We start from the raw sequence: 14,934 nt of genomic DNA, 5'->3' as shown, positions 1-14,934 counted from the left end.
CGGTTCAGACCGAAAGCACGTGCCTCCCTGATGCTGACAGGTGTCAGTCAGGGCTGCGGAGCACAGCAGGTGCCGGGCGATGCCAGCAGAAACCGAGGCGGGTCCCACGGAGGGGAGGCTGGCGTTGGCAGCCCAGACCCCTCAGTAATGTCCCCGGGCTCCCCGGGGACGTCTGCGGGCACCGGGAGGGCTCCCGAGCCGGTCTAGGCGAGCCGGGCCTGGCCCTGACTCAGCGTGCCCTCCCGCCTGCCGCTGACTCAGGCCTGCAGCTGCGTGCCAGGCGGCTGTGTGCGGCCCGGGAGCCGCCGGAGCCGAGCTGGACAGCTTGCTTGCCCTTCGGCCCAGGCTGGAGGTCGACGGGCGAGCCACCCTGCGCGGCTCGCCCCCGCTCGCCTGGCATCCTTGCCGTCCTCTGTCCCTCGAGGGGCGAGTCTCAGAGGAGCGCGCGGGGGGTGGGGGGGGACCACAGGCTTCTGGAGAGAGCCGGATTGCCGACCCCTTGCCCAGCCGCTCGCCGGCTCGCCCGCCCGCCTCAGTTTCCCCGCAGCCCCGCCCGGCGGCGGGGAGGGCGGGTGACGTCACGGCGCGCGGCATTGTGGGGCGGGCGCGGCGCCGGCGACGCCATTTTCGGCGGCGGAGCGGTGGCGCGAGGCTGCGGAGCGCGGCTCGGGGCGAGGATGCTGCGGGCGCGGCCGCGGAGGCGCTGCTTGCTGCTGAGGCGGCCGGGGCTCTGCGCGGCCTGGGCCCGTGACAGCGCGACGAGCGCGGCGCTCCCGACCGGACGGTGAGTGCGCGGCCCCGTCCCCCCCGCCCCGCCCCGCTCGCTCGCTCGCCCGCTCGCCCGCATCCTCCAGGCCGAGGCTCCCGGGCCTCCCCGTGTTCCCCCCGTGCAGCGCCGTGCAGAGCCGCATCCGCACCCCGCCCTCCCGGGCTGCATCCCGGACTCCTCCCCGCTCCACCCGTGCCCGGTCCGCGCTCCGCTCACCCCGTGCCCGGTCCCCTCCCTGCTCACCCCGTGCCCGGTCCGCGCTCCGCTCACCCCGTGCCCGGTCCCCTCCCTGCTCACCCCGTGCCCGGGTCCCCTCCTCGTTCCGCCCGTGCCCGGGTCCCCTCCTCGCTCCGCCCGTGCCCGGGTCCCCTCCTCGCTCCCGGGTCCCGCTGCCCGTGCCCGTCCCCTCCTCGCTCCGCCCGTGCCCGGGTCCCCTCCCCGCTCACCCCGTGCCCGGTCCCCTCCCTGCTCACCCCGTGCCCGGTCCCCTCCCCGCCCCGCTCACCCCGTGCCCGTCCTCCCGGGTTCCTGTCGCCCCTCCGCTGGCCCCTCTCCAGCTCCCCGAGCTCCTGCAGGACGCGGCCCGTGTCCCCGGCTACCTGCGCCCCTGCTTTGGGCTCCTGCCCTGTCCCTGTCCCTGTCCCTGTCCGCGATCTTTGTCATCTCTCTGCGCCTGTCCCCTCCGCCCCGGACCCTCCAGGCTCGGGGCTCGGTCCTCCCCGCTGCACCTTGGGCTCGGGCCCCTGCCCCTTCCGCCCTCCTCCGCTCCACTCCTGTCCCATCTGTGTTAGGGCCCCGCCCTGACTCAGGCCCCGCGGTGCAGACGTCCTTTTAATGGCAGCTGTGGGCTTAGGGTCCCAAAGCGTTGATGCTGAGGTCCCGGGGAGACGGCGGTGGCGTGTGTCCCGGGTCACCCGGCTGGCTTTGTCTTAGGCCTCCCCGCCCTTCCAGCCCCCACCTCTCCTCGGCACCGCCCTGGGCGGCGTGCTGTCATGCTGTGGTCTGTGGCCAGGGGCCAGCCTGCCTTTTCTTTCAGTGGCCGGGTGTGGAATCTCCCTGGCGACCTGAAGGTGGCCAGCATGGGGTGCTTTTCCTTGTTACATATGGAGCCCCCTCCCATAAAAAAATTAAAGCGTTTAAAAAGTAATACTGGTGTGTGATGGAGTGGATGGCATGACCACGAACTTTGCAGGCCATTTCCAGGTGTATTGTGTTGGAATTGTCACTTTCGGCTACTGTCTTATTATTTAAACAGTTGGAAATTTACATATTAAGTGGTGATCTGGTGTACTTGCAAAAATGATATCTTTAGAGAGGCCAGGGAGGTGGTGGCCAAAACCTTTGAGGCCAGTAGATCTCCAGAGGGAGTTCAGGGCAGCCAGGGCTATACAGAAACACCAGGGGGTGCAGGGAGACTGAGAACAAAAAATTATGTACTATTTAAACTGCTATGTAGAGGGGTAGTTGCATTTTTGATTCTTTGCGTTACTTAAATTCCAAGGCTTTTTATACAGCATGACTAAGCCTCAGATCAGAATTAGCCGGAATGCGTTGTGATGGGACTATGAAAACCCCACTGGGAAACTGGACCAAGCTGGAGTCTCCTAAGCCTGCTACATGGACTGCCCACTAGCCTCAGTTGTAGGAAATTTGACTTACTGTTCTGTGCTCTATGTGTTTGTAACAGTGCAGTGGCACTATTTAAAGAGTTGGTGTTTATGTGGGCCACCTCCAGATCATCCAGCCTTGGCCCTGTGTGGAACCAAGAGGGCTGGAACCTAGTGGTGACCTCCCGACAGCACCTGGCTTGGCAGTGCATTTTATTTATTTATTTATTTATTTATTTATTTATCTATCTATTTATCTTTTGGTGTAGCTTTGGAGGCTGTCCTGGCACTCGATCTGTAGACCAGACTGGTCTCAAACTCACAGAGATCCTCCTGCCTCTGCCTCCTGAGTGCTGGGATTAAAGGCGTGCGCCACCACCGCCCAGCCTTTGGCAGTGCATTTTAAAAGCAATCATCAAGAAGGGAATAACTCTTGCCCCTCCACTCGGGAGGCTGGGGCAGGAGAGCCACCAGTAAAAAGTCTGTCCCTGCTACATATGTCCCTTCTCATATCAACAAAAACAAAGTGTAGACATGCATGGAAGCCAGTCCTGGATTTTTCCAGGTGCAAAGATGGAAGAGCTGAGGTACATACATCTTAAATAATCCATAGTAAATAAAGTCAGGCAGAAGATGTTGCTGGGGGTAGGGTACTAGCCTAACATTGAAAAGGTCCCGTTTCCTCAGTTCGAGAACAAACAAATCAATAGTACTCTCAATTTCAATGTTTCTATTTTTAAAAATTAATACATTCTTGGGACTAGAGAGATGGTTCAGTTGTTAAGAGCAATTACTGTACTTTCAGAGGGACACAGGTTTGGTTCCCAACACCCAGCTTAAGACTGTCTCCAACTCCAGTTCCAGGTAGTCTGGTGCACAGGAAAATTATGCAAGAGTACACATAAATAATAAATCTTTAAAAAATTAAACATTTTAAAGCATGTATTTTTAGGTTGGGAAAAATGAAAATCTCTGGCTGGGCGTTGGTGGCGCACGCCGTTAATCCCAGTACTCAGGAGACAGAGGCAGTTGGATCTCTGTGAGTTCTAGACCAGCCTGGTCTACAAGAGCTAGTTCCAGGACAGCCTCCAAAGCCACAGAGAAACCCTGTCTCGAACCCTTCCCCCCCAAAAAAAGAAAATCTCTGAATGGCCATAAGCAGTCTTTAGACATGATTGACTTAAAACAATTAGCCAGAGAAGTCGGAAGTGACTTAGTTCTTAGTCGAGTGACTATCAGAAATCAGACCATGCAACAGAAATGACTGCTACCATCCTGAAGACTGTCAAATTCAGTGTGGAGTAAAATGTTCCCGGCACCCTGGAGGGTGAGACAGGAGGGTTTTGAGGCCAACTTGGGCTGCAAGACCCTGCCTCAAACAAAGTAAAGAACAAAAAGAATAACAAGATTGTGGACTTCTTGACTGCTGGCTGCTGGAAATTACTCCACAGAGTTGTGCTGTCAGGGACCCTGGCAAGGGCAGTTCTCCAAAGAGGGTAGACCCAGCATGAGTGGTGAGGACACTCAGAGGCAAGTGCAGATGGGCCATGTGTGGCCCTGATGGGAGGAAATGAGGCCTGAGAGTGGGATGAGGCCTGCCCCAGGGGGTGGAGTGAGGGAAGGTGAGGGCAGGAAATGTGAATGCAGCCCTAGGAGGTGCTCCAGCAGCTGGGAGAGATGGGCCAGGTGGCATGTAAGCATGTGAGCACGGTGTGGGTGTGGTGGCGCTGGGACAGGGTGAGCTTCTTAGGAGGACCCGCCCTAGCCTTGTGCTTCTGAATTCAGACAGTGGCTGGAGCTGCTCCCCTACCCCAGTACTGTTGTATCATTTTTTTAAAAAAAGGTTAATTTGTTTTTAATGTGTTTTGCATGCCTGATGCCTAAGGCAAATGGAAAGGGGCGCCAATCCCTTGGAAGTTTAAGTGATTGTGAGCAGCAAATGCTCTTAACTGCTGAGTTGTCTCTCCACTCCCCAGTTTATCATTTCTGATTTTGTTTACTGTCTATCTCCACAAGGGTGGGATTTCATCCCCGTCTTCTTTGTCAGTGCCTGGTGACAATCAGCACTTCCTGAGTGTTTGTTGAAAGAATGCATTTAGAATAGCTTCTTTGGTTTTTGGTGACTCACTGGATGGTGACACCCACCATGTTGGAGAGAATGAGGAGAGGACAAGATGATGTTTACTTTTGGATATGGTGAATTCCAGGTGCTTGTGGGGGCCAGTGGACTAGCTTCAGACTCAGGTCTGAAGACAAAGGACAAGCCTGGAGATGGGGACCTGAGAGTGAATCAGCATTGCATTGCGGTACTGCCCGCCTCCCGCAGCCAGCACAGCGGAGTGCCCCTAAGGGAGCCTAAGGGAGCGCAGCCTGAGACCCTGGGGGAAGAGGAGTGGCCTCCAGGAGGTCACTACTGCTTACTCAGGTTTTTGTTGGGTCTCCTCATCCTCCCTTACCCCTCATGGAAGGAGACCAAAGTGCCATTGGCCTGCCTTGCTGCCAGGGCATCCTGACCCCTGTAGCTTTCTAGTGAAAGCTGGGCATGATGGTACCAGCCTTTAATTCCAGAGACTGGCGGATCTCTGACACTTGAGAGCTGGTATTAAAGTCATGTACAACCATCCCAGGCAAAAATGTTTTTTTTAAAAAACTAAACTATAGTTTCATCATTTTCTCCCTCCCCCTTTTCCCCTTTAGCCTTTCCTCTGTGCACCCTCCCCATGTCTCTCCAAATCACATCGTCTATTCTTTGTATGTGTGCTTGTTCCTAAATACATAAATAAAACCTTTATGATTTCATTGCTGATCATTTATTGAAAAGTCAGTTGGGCTGCTTTTGTGTGTGGCTTTTTTTTTTTTTTTTTTTGGAGACAAGGTTTCACTATGTAGCTGTGGCTGTCCTGAAACCCTATTGTGTAGATCAGGCTGGCCTTTAACAGAGAGTCACTCCCTCTGCCTCCAGTGCTGGGATCAAAGACTTGACCCACCATACCTGGTTTAAAAAAAAAAATGCCTTTTTACACAGTCTCTCTTTTTAAAACTTAAAAAAATTATTCTTGTATCTTTCACATCACGTTTCCCAATGCCATCATCTCCTGTTCCCTCCCATTCACCCTCTGCCCCTGCAACCTCTCTCCCCAAGTAAAACAAAATTTAAGAAAGGAAAAAAAGAACAAAGAAAGCTGCAGTGTAACCCACCCTCCTCAACATCTGCCCTATCTGTGACTCGCTGGAGTTTGTGGCGGGAGGAGGCAGGCAGTGTACAGAGGAGAGGACTGGGTGGGGACAGGACACGCACACCACCACGGTCCTGAGGACCCAGGGCTATAGGATCTCCATGACCATGACAAGGGCAAACAATGGGATGTCTAAAGAGTCCCAGAGAGGGCCCAGTGTTGATAGTGCAGCAGAGATCAGGGGCCTGGAACCAAACCTGTGATTCTGATGAACCTACACAGGGCCTCTTTCTGTAGTTCTAGCTGTCAGAGACAGGCTGGCCTTGAACTCAGAGATCCACCTACTGCTGCCGCCCAGGTGCTGGGACTAAAGTGTGCAGCACCCTGTCTATACAAAACCCCAGAAGGCAAGAGGATGATCTTTTCATACCAGTCTGGTGCTAGCTTGGAAACTCATTGTAATGACTTGTATCATGGGTCTTTCATTTATACACATTTTACTTTATAGATTTCTGTGTATTTTTGGTCAGCATGGATTTCTGGGGATGAGAGAGAGAGAGAGAGAGAGAGAGAGAGAGAGAGAGAGAGAGAGAGTTTTGTGACAGTTCTCATGTAACCCAGGCTGGTTTTTAATTGCTGTGTGGCCAAGAATGAATGACCTTGAACTTCTGGTCTTCCTGCCTTCACCTTCTGAGTACTGGGGTTACAGACCTGTCACCTCACCAGTTTTATGCAGTGGTTGAACTCAGGCACCAGGCAAGCTACTCTTATCTACTGAGTTCCTTCTGCTCATTGTTATGATTCAGATTTAGGAGAGGAGATTAAAGGGTTAGGGTAGATTAGATTAGAGAAAGAGGTTAGATAGAGGAAATGCTGTCTGTGAGGGCTACGAACGGACTTACCGGATTCTGGTGACCCTCTGCCATGAAGGTGGAGCACTCTTGCCTCTGATAGTATTCAGGGGTTGACTGACTGACTGGTTGATTGGTTGATTGATATTTAACAGTGCTGAGGATGAACAAGGGATGTTAGGTGTGCTTTATCACTGAGCTACATTCCTATTCTTAAGGAAGATGCTGAGGAGGTTCTCACCAGGAGGGGGTGCTCAAGGGGCTATCAGAAGGACCATGCGGTTGAGGCCAGCCTAGCCTGCCTACCCCTTAAGCAAAGAAAGGCTGGGTGGTGGTCGCACATGCCTTTGATCCCAGCACTTGGGAGGCACTGTACGTACGTAGTGCATAAACACACAGATACACATACACAAGCAAAATACTGATACACATAAAATAAAAATCAGTAGATCTAGCCAGACAGTGGTAGCGCACACCTTTAGTCCCAGCACTCACGAGGCAAAAGCAGGTTTGAGGCCTGGGCTACAGAGGGAGCTCCAGGACAGCCAGGGCTACACAGAGACACCCTGTCTCGAAAAACAAACAAACAAACAAACAAAGCCTTCTGTGCCCCCTACTTACCTCCCCCTCTTGCCTCTCCTAACTCATCATGCAGTATTTCCTAACAACATTTTGCCTAGTTTCAAGTTCCCCTTTAACATTTTTTTATTATTGTTTTGAGATACAGTCTTACTATGTAGCCCTAGTTGGCCTTGAAGTCAATATACCACCATACATTGTCTTGTTGCTTTTTTATAGACAGGAAATATTTCTCTGTAGGGATGGGTCACATTTTGTTTGTCTGTTTATTGATGAACTTTTGAGTTGTTTCCACACCTACTGTTATGAGTTGTGCATTTATTTTTTGTTATCTGTCCATCATTTTATTTTTTTGGAGCATTTGTGTGCAACTTTTTGTGTGAACATATGTTTTCAGTTTGTGTCAGGTATATCAGATGGGCTTGCCAGGTCTTTGTTTAATTTTGTAATTTTGACACTTACCTCATCTGTGGATGCACACTGTAATCTAATTCTAACTGGGTGTTTGTCCCACAACCCATGGTAGAAGGAAGGAGAGAACCAACTCCAGCAGTTGTCCTCTGGCCGTGTGTGTGTGTGTGTGTGTGTGTGTGTGTGTGTGTGTGTGTGTGTGTGTGTTGTAGATAAAAGCTTTCTCAAAAGAAGTTCAAGGTCATCCTTAGCTGTGCCACCTGAAAGAGCATGCAGGGTACGGGTTGGAGGATGTGAACACTGGTTTACAGTCTCACAGTTGGCAGGCCACCATGGGCTATGTAGTTTTTTGGAGCATTTTCTTACTTGCATTTTATGAAAATAAGAAACCTGCAGATCATTTCACGTGGTCCCCACTTACAATGAAGAGCTGGGACAAGCTGTTGTGACGGGTCACAATAGAACAGACAGTGTGAGCTCCCTCCACTCTGAACAGCATACTGCCCAGTCCACACAGACGCATTGCTAACACACACTCATTCTGCTTACTGTTTTCACAGGTGAGCACCAAATCTAACCGGATGGTCTAGACTTTTCTTAAACCTTTAGATACAGGAAGGATCCTTCTGTCTCAATAAAAATAGGCTACTGTCACATGGGACCAAGAATAGACCCTCTGAACACACTGAATTCTTCATCAGACAAGAAATGACCAGTGGAACTGTCAGGCTGGGGAGAGAGGATGCCACAAGGCTCCAGCAGCACGCAGCAGTTGCTGGAAAATGCATGGCTCTGCAGTACTTTCTGACTGCATGGGACACACTTCATGGCACTGGCGTGGCTGGTTCCGTGTGCGAGTGGGAGGGTGTGAACACTGTGGTTTACAGTCTCACAGCGACATGTTTGCATGCCTTAGCCTTCTGCGAGTTTGTCTTGCATAACTCAGCTGGCTTCGTCTTTAAGTGGGAGCCATTGCCTCTGAGCTCTTCAGCGTGATGTGGTATGAAATCGTTTCTCCTGAGCTGGTTATGGTGGTGGTTATGGCACACCTTTCATATCTGAACTTGAGAGCCAAGGCCAGGCAGGTCTCTGTGAGTGCAAGGACAGCCTGGTCTATACCGAGAGTTCCAGGCCAGCCAGGGCTCCATGGTGAGATCCAGTTCAAAACCAAGTAAGGGCAGCGAGATGGCCCATCGGGTAAAGGTGTCTGCTGGCAATCCTGACAACCAGAGTTTGAATCCTGGGATCTACATGGTAGTAGCAGATGAGAACTGACTTCTGTAGGCTGTTCTCTGGCTTCCATATTAATGCGTGCCCACACGTGTCCACACGTGTGCACACATACAAAATAGAAATATTATGTGCCCTCAGAGGTGGAGGTGCAGTTTCTCTATTACAACTTTGTTTTATTTTCAAGTTTTTTTTTTTTTTTTTTTTTTTGAAGCAAAGCTTGAATTAAAAAAAGCTGCCGTGCAGGTTTAGGGATGGAGGGAGACATGCTTAAGAGAATAGTGGGGGCTGGAGAGGTGGCTCAGTGGTTAGAGCACCGCCGCTCTTGCAGTGGACCCTGGTTCTAGGGGACGAGCCACCCTCTTCTGGCCTCCAAAGGTGCTGCAGGTACATGCTGCAGAGACAGAGACAATGTACACATATACAAAAAAGAAAATAAAAAGCAAATCAGAAAACCCAGGGGTAGCTGTGGGCTTCTTGGGAGCTCATTTAGTGGAAGACTAGAGTTAAGGGACATAAAGGCAGGGATCCCGTTTTTTTGTTTTTTTTTTTTTTTCTTTTTCTTTTTCTTTTTTTGAGACAGGGTTTCTCTGTGGCTTTGGAGGCTGTCCTGGAACTAGCTCTTGTAAACCAGGCTGGTCTTGAACTCACAAGAGATCCTCTACCTCTGCCTCTCGAGTGCTGGGATTAAAGGTGTGTGCCACCAACACCTGGCTTTTGCCAGTGCTTTTAACTGCTGGGCCGTCTCTCCAGAGCTCCACCCCTACTGTTCTGGATGATTTTGATTTTATTGTTTGTCTCCATCCCTTAACCTTAAGGGGTTGAATTGAGAGAGATCTATTTTCAACGGCTCATGGCTGCTGGCCTTGACTGTTGAGGACAAGAACTCCCTGGCTGGCTGAGCTAGGGCTAAAAGTCACTGGTACCACAGATGGCTTTGTAGTGGGTTCCACTGGAAACCTTGTAGGTCTGTATTTTAACTTTTAAAGATCAGTTTTGTTTTGTGTGTGTGTTTGCCTGTGTGTGTACACATGCATGCAGTGCCCATGGAAACCAGCAGAGGGTGTTGGAGCCCATGGAACTGCAGTTAGCAATGGTTTTGAGCTGTCTTGTAGAACTGAACCCAGGTCGTCTGCATGGGCAAGTATTTTTAGCTACTGAGTGAGACAGGGGCTCATGTAACCCAGGCTAGCTTTGTTTTGTAGCCAAAGATAACCTTGAACTAAATATACTAAATATCCTCCACCTCCCAAGTGCTGGAATTACCCCATGTCCTGTTTTGGCAAGGCTAAGGATTGAGACTTTGTGCATGATAGGCAAGCACTCTACCAACCACACAATTTCCAGCCCCCAGGACCAACATTTTATCAAGGTCCTGGCTGAGCCCCCCAAGGACAACTTGAGAAGCAGTGAGGGATGTAGCTGAAAGCTGCTGGATACAGCCTGAGGCGTCGCCCTTGAAGTATCTCCAGTCAGGAAATCAGCGTGAAGCAAAGAAAACTTTTTTTGATTTGGGGGTTTGTAACCAGAGACTTTTCTATCCTACCCGGCCTGTAGCCATTTCTAAATAATCACTCAGAAACTTAGTATTAATTATAAATGTTTGGCCAATGGCACAGGCTTATTACTAGCTAGCTCTTACATTCAAATGAACCCATTCCTCCTAATCTGTGTATTACCATGTGGCCCGTGGCTTACCATTGGTGCTCTGGTATGTTGCTCCTTGGGTAGCTGCTGGCATCTCTCCTGTATCTCTGCTTGCATTTCCTACCTGGCTATATCCTGCCTTGCCATAGGCCAAAGCAGCTTTATTTGTCAACCAATGAGAGCAACACATATTCACAGCATACAGAAAGAAATCCCACATTAGATGTGTATTTCAGTTGGTAGAGTACACGCAGCCCTGGGTTGGGTTGATTGCATGAGCTGGGCAGAGTGGTGCATGCTTCTAACGCCAGCCTGAGGGCAGGGATGCTCCCGGAAGGGTTTGAGTTTAAAGTCAGCCATAGCTGCATTGTGAGACCATGTCCCCCAAATTAAACCAATACAACATGTAGGGGGAAACGCTGGCCACGCCCACGTGGGGGCTGGCACAGGTGACGCCCACTACCCACACTTAAGTCTTTGTGTGTTACTTGAGATCTTAACATGGCAGCTGGCGGAAAGCTTTATCAACACAACAACGTATTTAGCGTGGAGGACTGTTTACCAAGCATGCACAAGACCCAGATTCTGGTTTGAACACTACAAACACAAACTCCCCACATTTAATTATCTCATTACTCTGGAATTAGTTTTCATGGGTATTGAAGGTGGAGTGTCACCTTTATGCTTTCCTAATAGACAGTTGCTTTAGCAATGCTTCTAGCAGCTTACTTAGCTTACAAGGGAGAGGTAGGCATCTAAGGACATATGCCACCATGTCTCACCCCACAGTGACACCGGGGCTGTGCTTATACTGTGGTGACTGGCATGAAACACAGGATTGGTCTGACCAAGGTGTGCCTGTGGGTCCTGTGAGCTAAGAGCTATGTGTGATGTATCGTGTGTGTTAGGCAGAAGACATTTCATGTTTATTTAAATTAATTACTTGTGGTTAGTGGAGACAATGTTAAAAACTCTGTAGTTCAGTCTGGCCTGAGATTCACAGCGACCTCCTTGTTTCAGCCTCTGTGTTAGGGTTACAGATGTGAACCACTGTGCCTTGATTGTGTATTTGAGAAGGATGAAATTAACGCAATGTGTAGAATTTACAAGGAGGGAAATTTTGCTTCAGGGGGCAGAAAAAGACTGTCTAATAAAATTTGGAGCAATCTGGCAAAGAAGGGACTCAAAGTATCGAGTCTCATTTTGGGAAGCATGTCTGCAGAAGTCAGGCTGCTGCCTACCAGGGACATGCTTCCGTCCTTTCGCCTGGTTAGCAGATTGGTCTGGTTATTGGGGACTCCTGTGTCTGGTGCCTCTGAGAGCATGCTCCTAACAGCCCCACAAGTGAGTCAGCTGACCGTTGAGTGCCTGTCCCCCTGGAGTCACAGCCCATCTGCCAACACACCTGTCTGGCTTCTTAAGAAAGCTATCGCCTCCAAATGCATTTGGATACTTTGGAATTCTTTTCTCCTTGCTTCCCCCCACCCTCTCCTGTCTGTCTGTCTGTCTGTCTGTCTGTCTGTCTGTCTGTCTGTCTGTCTGCCTCTGTGCGCTCTCTCTCTCTCTCTCTCTCTCTCTCTCTCTCTCTCTCTCTCTCTCTCTCTGTGTGTGTATGTGTGTGTGTGTGTGCGCATATTGGGGGATGAAACTCAAGGCCTTGGCCTGGCTTTGATGTGTAGCCTGAGCCTTAGGGAGGTCCGTGGTCTCTTGTGTTCTCCAGCAGTCCGTGTCAGGCTCAGGCTCAGGCTCAACTTCTGTTGCCGGTACGTTTTCCTGTCATGAATTGCTCTGTGATAAGACTGGCTCTCACCCAAGGGATTGGCTGCTTCTCTTTAGCCCACTGTGCTCCCTGTCTAGACACCATCTCAGGGCTGTTTGTGTAGCTTGTCCTGTGGCCTCTGTGTCCCTAGGGGCAGGTTCTTACCAAGTGGTGTGTATTCTAGGGCCTAGCTGAGAGTAAGTTTGGTATAATGCTTGAATCATTTTGTATGGGAAAAATAAAACATGCATGTTTATTATTGAGAAATAATGTGTAAATGCTTTGCTGTCAGGGCTCGGGAGCCAAGGGAGAAGGCCTACATTTTTATACCCTTCACCCTGGCCCCTGCCCTCCTCTTAGCTCATGGGAACCTGATTACACCTACAGTTTGATCTTCATTGAAAGCTGGTCTTAAAATGTCACATTCTGTTAGCAAAACACGCCATGTACCAGGACTAGGGCCCAGGTGAAGAGCACACACAACACACCTGTTTTTTTAGCAAACTTCAGTCATTTTTTGGCCAGCATACTCTCTTCCTAGCTTGTCACACAGTACAAATTTGTACTAGTGGCCTTGGAACCACATGGCTAAATAAGTGCACAGTAAATACACTGACAAGAACATGGCCTTGGTAAGGACTCTTCTCTGTGTAGCCCTGGCTGTCCTGGAATTCGCTCTGTAGACCAGACTGGTCTCGAACTCACAGAGATCTGCCTGCGTCTGCCTCCCAGTGCTGGGATTAAAGGTGTGTGCCACAACTGCTTGGCACATGTGAATAATTTTATAGCAATTGATTTTAAGCAAACAAAAATGTTAGAAGAGTTTAATATCCATTCTGCATCTCATTGTGGAATAACGTTTGTCAACATTCAGAAGCCATGCCCACTGAAGTATTTTGCAACTTTATATTTGGCATGAATTTCAGTTATTGTTGATTTACCTATAAAAGTATTCAGTTACAAACCAGAATAATTCATGTATGCAAAGCCACTGTATCATAGAATGTTCAAGAATGAAAGTACAAGCACATTGTTAATTTTCACATGTGAAAATTTTTATAGGACCCCCTTCACCCAGACAGGGTTTCTCTGTGTAGCTCTGGCTGTCCTGGAACTCACTCTGTAGACCAGGCTGGCCTGGAACTCAGAGATCTGCCTGCCTCTGCCTCTTGAGTGTGAGATTAAAAGTGTACACCACCACCGCCTGGTTTACAGTTTTTAAAGATCTACTTCTTTTTATTTTATGTGCATTGGTATTTTGCCTGTGTGTGTGTATCTGTGTGTCTATGCCAGCAGAGGCCAGGGAGGGCATGGAATCCCCTGAGATACAGGCAGTTGTGAGCTGCCATGTGGGTGCTGGGAACTGAACCCAGGTCCTCTTTAAGAGCAAGTGCTCTTTACTGCTGCGCCCTCTCTCCAGCCCTGTGAACCGTGATTTATAATTGCCACTGCTCAGAGTTTGAGGATGCAGCATCCAGAGATTATAACAGACTGACTTTCTTTCTCCTTTCTAGAATGTATGACAGCATGTCCACAATGGTGTACATACAGGAAGAGAAGCTGGAGAAGCTTACGCAAGATGAAATCATTTCTAAAACGAAGCAGGTGATCCAGGGGCTGGAAGCTCTGAAGAATGAGCACAACTCCATCCTGCAGAGTTTGCTGGAGACACTGAAGTGCTTGAAGAAGGATGATGAGAGCAACTTGGTGGAGGAGAAGTCCAGCATGATCCGCAAGTCCTTGGAGATGCTGGAGCTTGGCCTGAGTGAGGCGCAGGTACCAGTGGGCGCCACTTAGTGAGCGCTGAATGTGCTTAGAGCATAGGTGTGGGCCTGTCAGCACACAGCAACCCAGGGCCACGTTGCTTCTAGTGTTCCAATACCTCTGACATAGAGATGAGGACAGTGCAAACATGTGTGTCTCTCCTGAGGAGACATATGTGTGGCCCTGTCAGTAAGCCTAGTTCAGATTCAGTGCACTGAGGAGTGGCACTTGGTGCAGTTAGTGAATGAACAGAAGCCAGGCTTCTGGATTACCAGTTTTGTCTTTTATAAAGAAAGTCACCACCCAGTGAAGTGTTTACCTCAATTTTTCTATTATTAATAAAAACTCAGGAGTCAGATATTGGGGTATAAACCTGGTAGCTCAAGAAAGCAGCAGAGGAATAATAGCCAACTCTCTCCTCCTTCCCAGATCAAAAAGACAGAGAATCTCTCCAAGTTCCCCCCCCATCACTTCCTGTTTCTGTCTGTTTGTGCCCTCTAAAATCTCTGTCAATAATTCCTGTCAGCTAGTCGTGGCCTCTTTCCCTTGATTCAAGATTTAACTTTATTAACAGACTCAGAATACCACAGTGCAACCCAATATCCTGCAACATTTCACCCTTTTTGTCTAAACAAAAAGGAAAAGTTTTGCCAGGTGGTGGTGGTGGTGCACACCTTTAATCCAAGCACTCCGGAGGTAGAGGTAGATGGATCTCTATGAGTTCAAGGATAGCCTGGACTACAGAGTAAAATCCAGGACAGCCAGAGAGACCCTGTCTTGAAAAACAAAACAAAACCTCAAGGAAAGTTTTTAGCTCTTAACATAGTAAAACTATATACAGTAAGAGCAATTATCAGGTAAGAGTTACACTTAACAATGTCCAATCCATGTATTTGACAAGTTTGGAGAAATTATTCTTACTATCTATCCTCTCTTGATGAGTCCAGAGTTTTATACCTAAACCACTTTGTATCATAATTTGTATTAACAGCCTAAAATTATCTTTTTAAACCTTAAAATGTTTTCTTAGAGAAATAGCTTGAGCTTTTATGTCTCTCAACCTTATAAACTTTGCATCTCTTTTGTGAGTTTCTTTTTTGAATTTGGTAACAAGGAAAACTGTAAAAATATAACTATCTAG

At 49.3% G+C, this 14,934-nt stretch overlaps 1 protein-coding gene across 26 annotated transcripts in view; it reads left to right on the top strand.

Annotated features, from left to right (window-relative positions):
* Positions 1-625: 625 nt before the first annotated feature.
* The window catches only part of Klc1 (kinesin light chain 1), a 46,975-nt gene continuing 32,666 nt past the window's right edge, over positions 626-14,934 (top strand). For all 26 annotated transcript variants that reach the window (XM_027416709.2, XM_027416711.2, XM_027416706.2 and 23 more), the window contains exons 1-2: positions 626-784; positions 13,544-13,805. In XM_027416709.2, the coding sequence (XP_027272510.1) occupies positions 678-784; positions 13,544-13,805 (369 nt within the window). In that variant the 5' untranslated portion in view covers positions 626-677. The remainder of the gene's footprint in view (positions 785-13,543; positions 13,806-14,934) is intronic.

This window comes from Cricetulus griseus, chromosome 5, assembly GCF_003668045.3.
Source record: "Cricetulus griseus strain 17A/GY chromosome 5, alternate assembly CriGri-PICRH-1.0, whole genome shotgun sequence".
NCBI classification, from domain to species: Eukaryota; Metazoa; Chordata; class Mammalia; order Rodentia; family Cricetidae; genus Cricetulus; species Cricetulus griseus.
The sequence above is the reverse complement of the archived record's forward strand: the minus strand, read 5'-3'. Positions and strand labels throughout refer to the sequence as shown.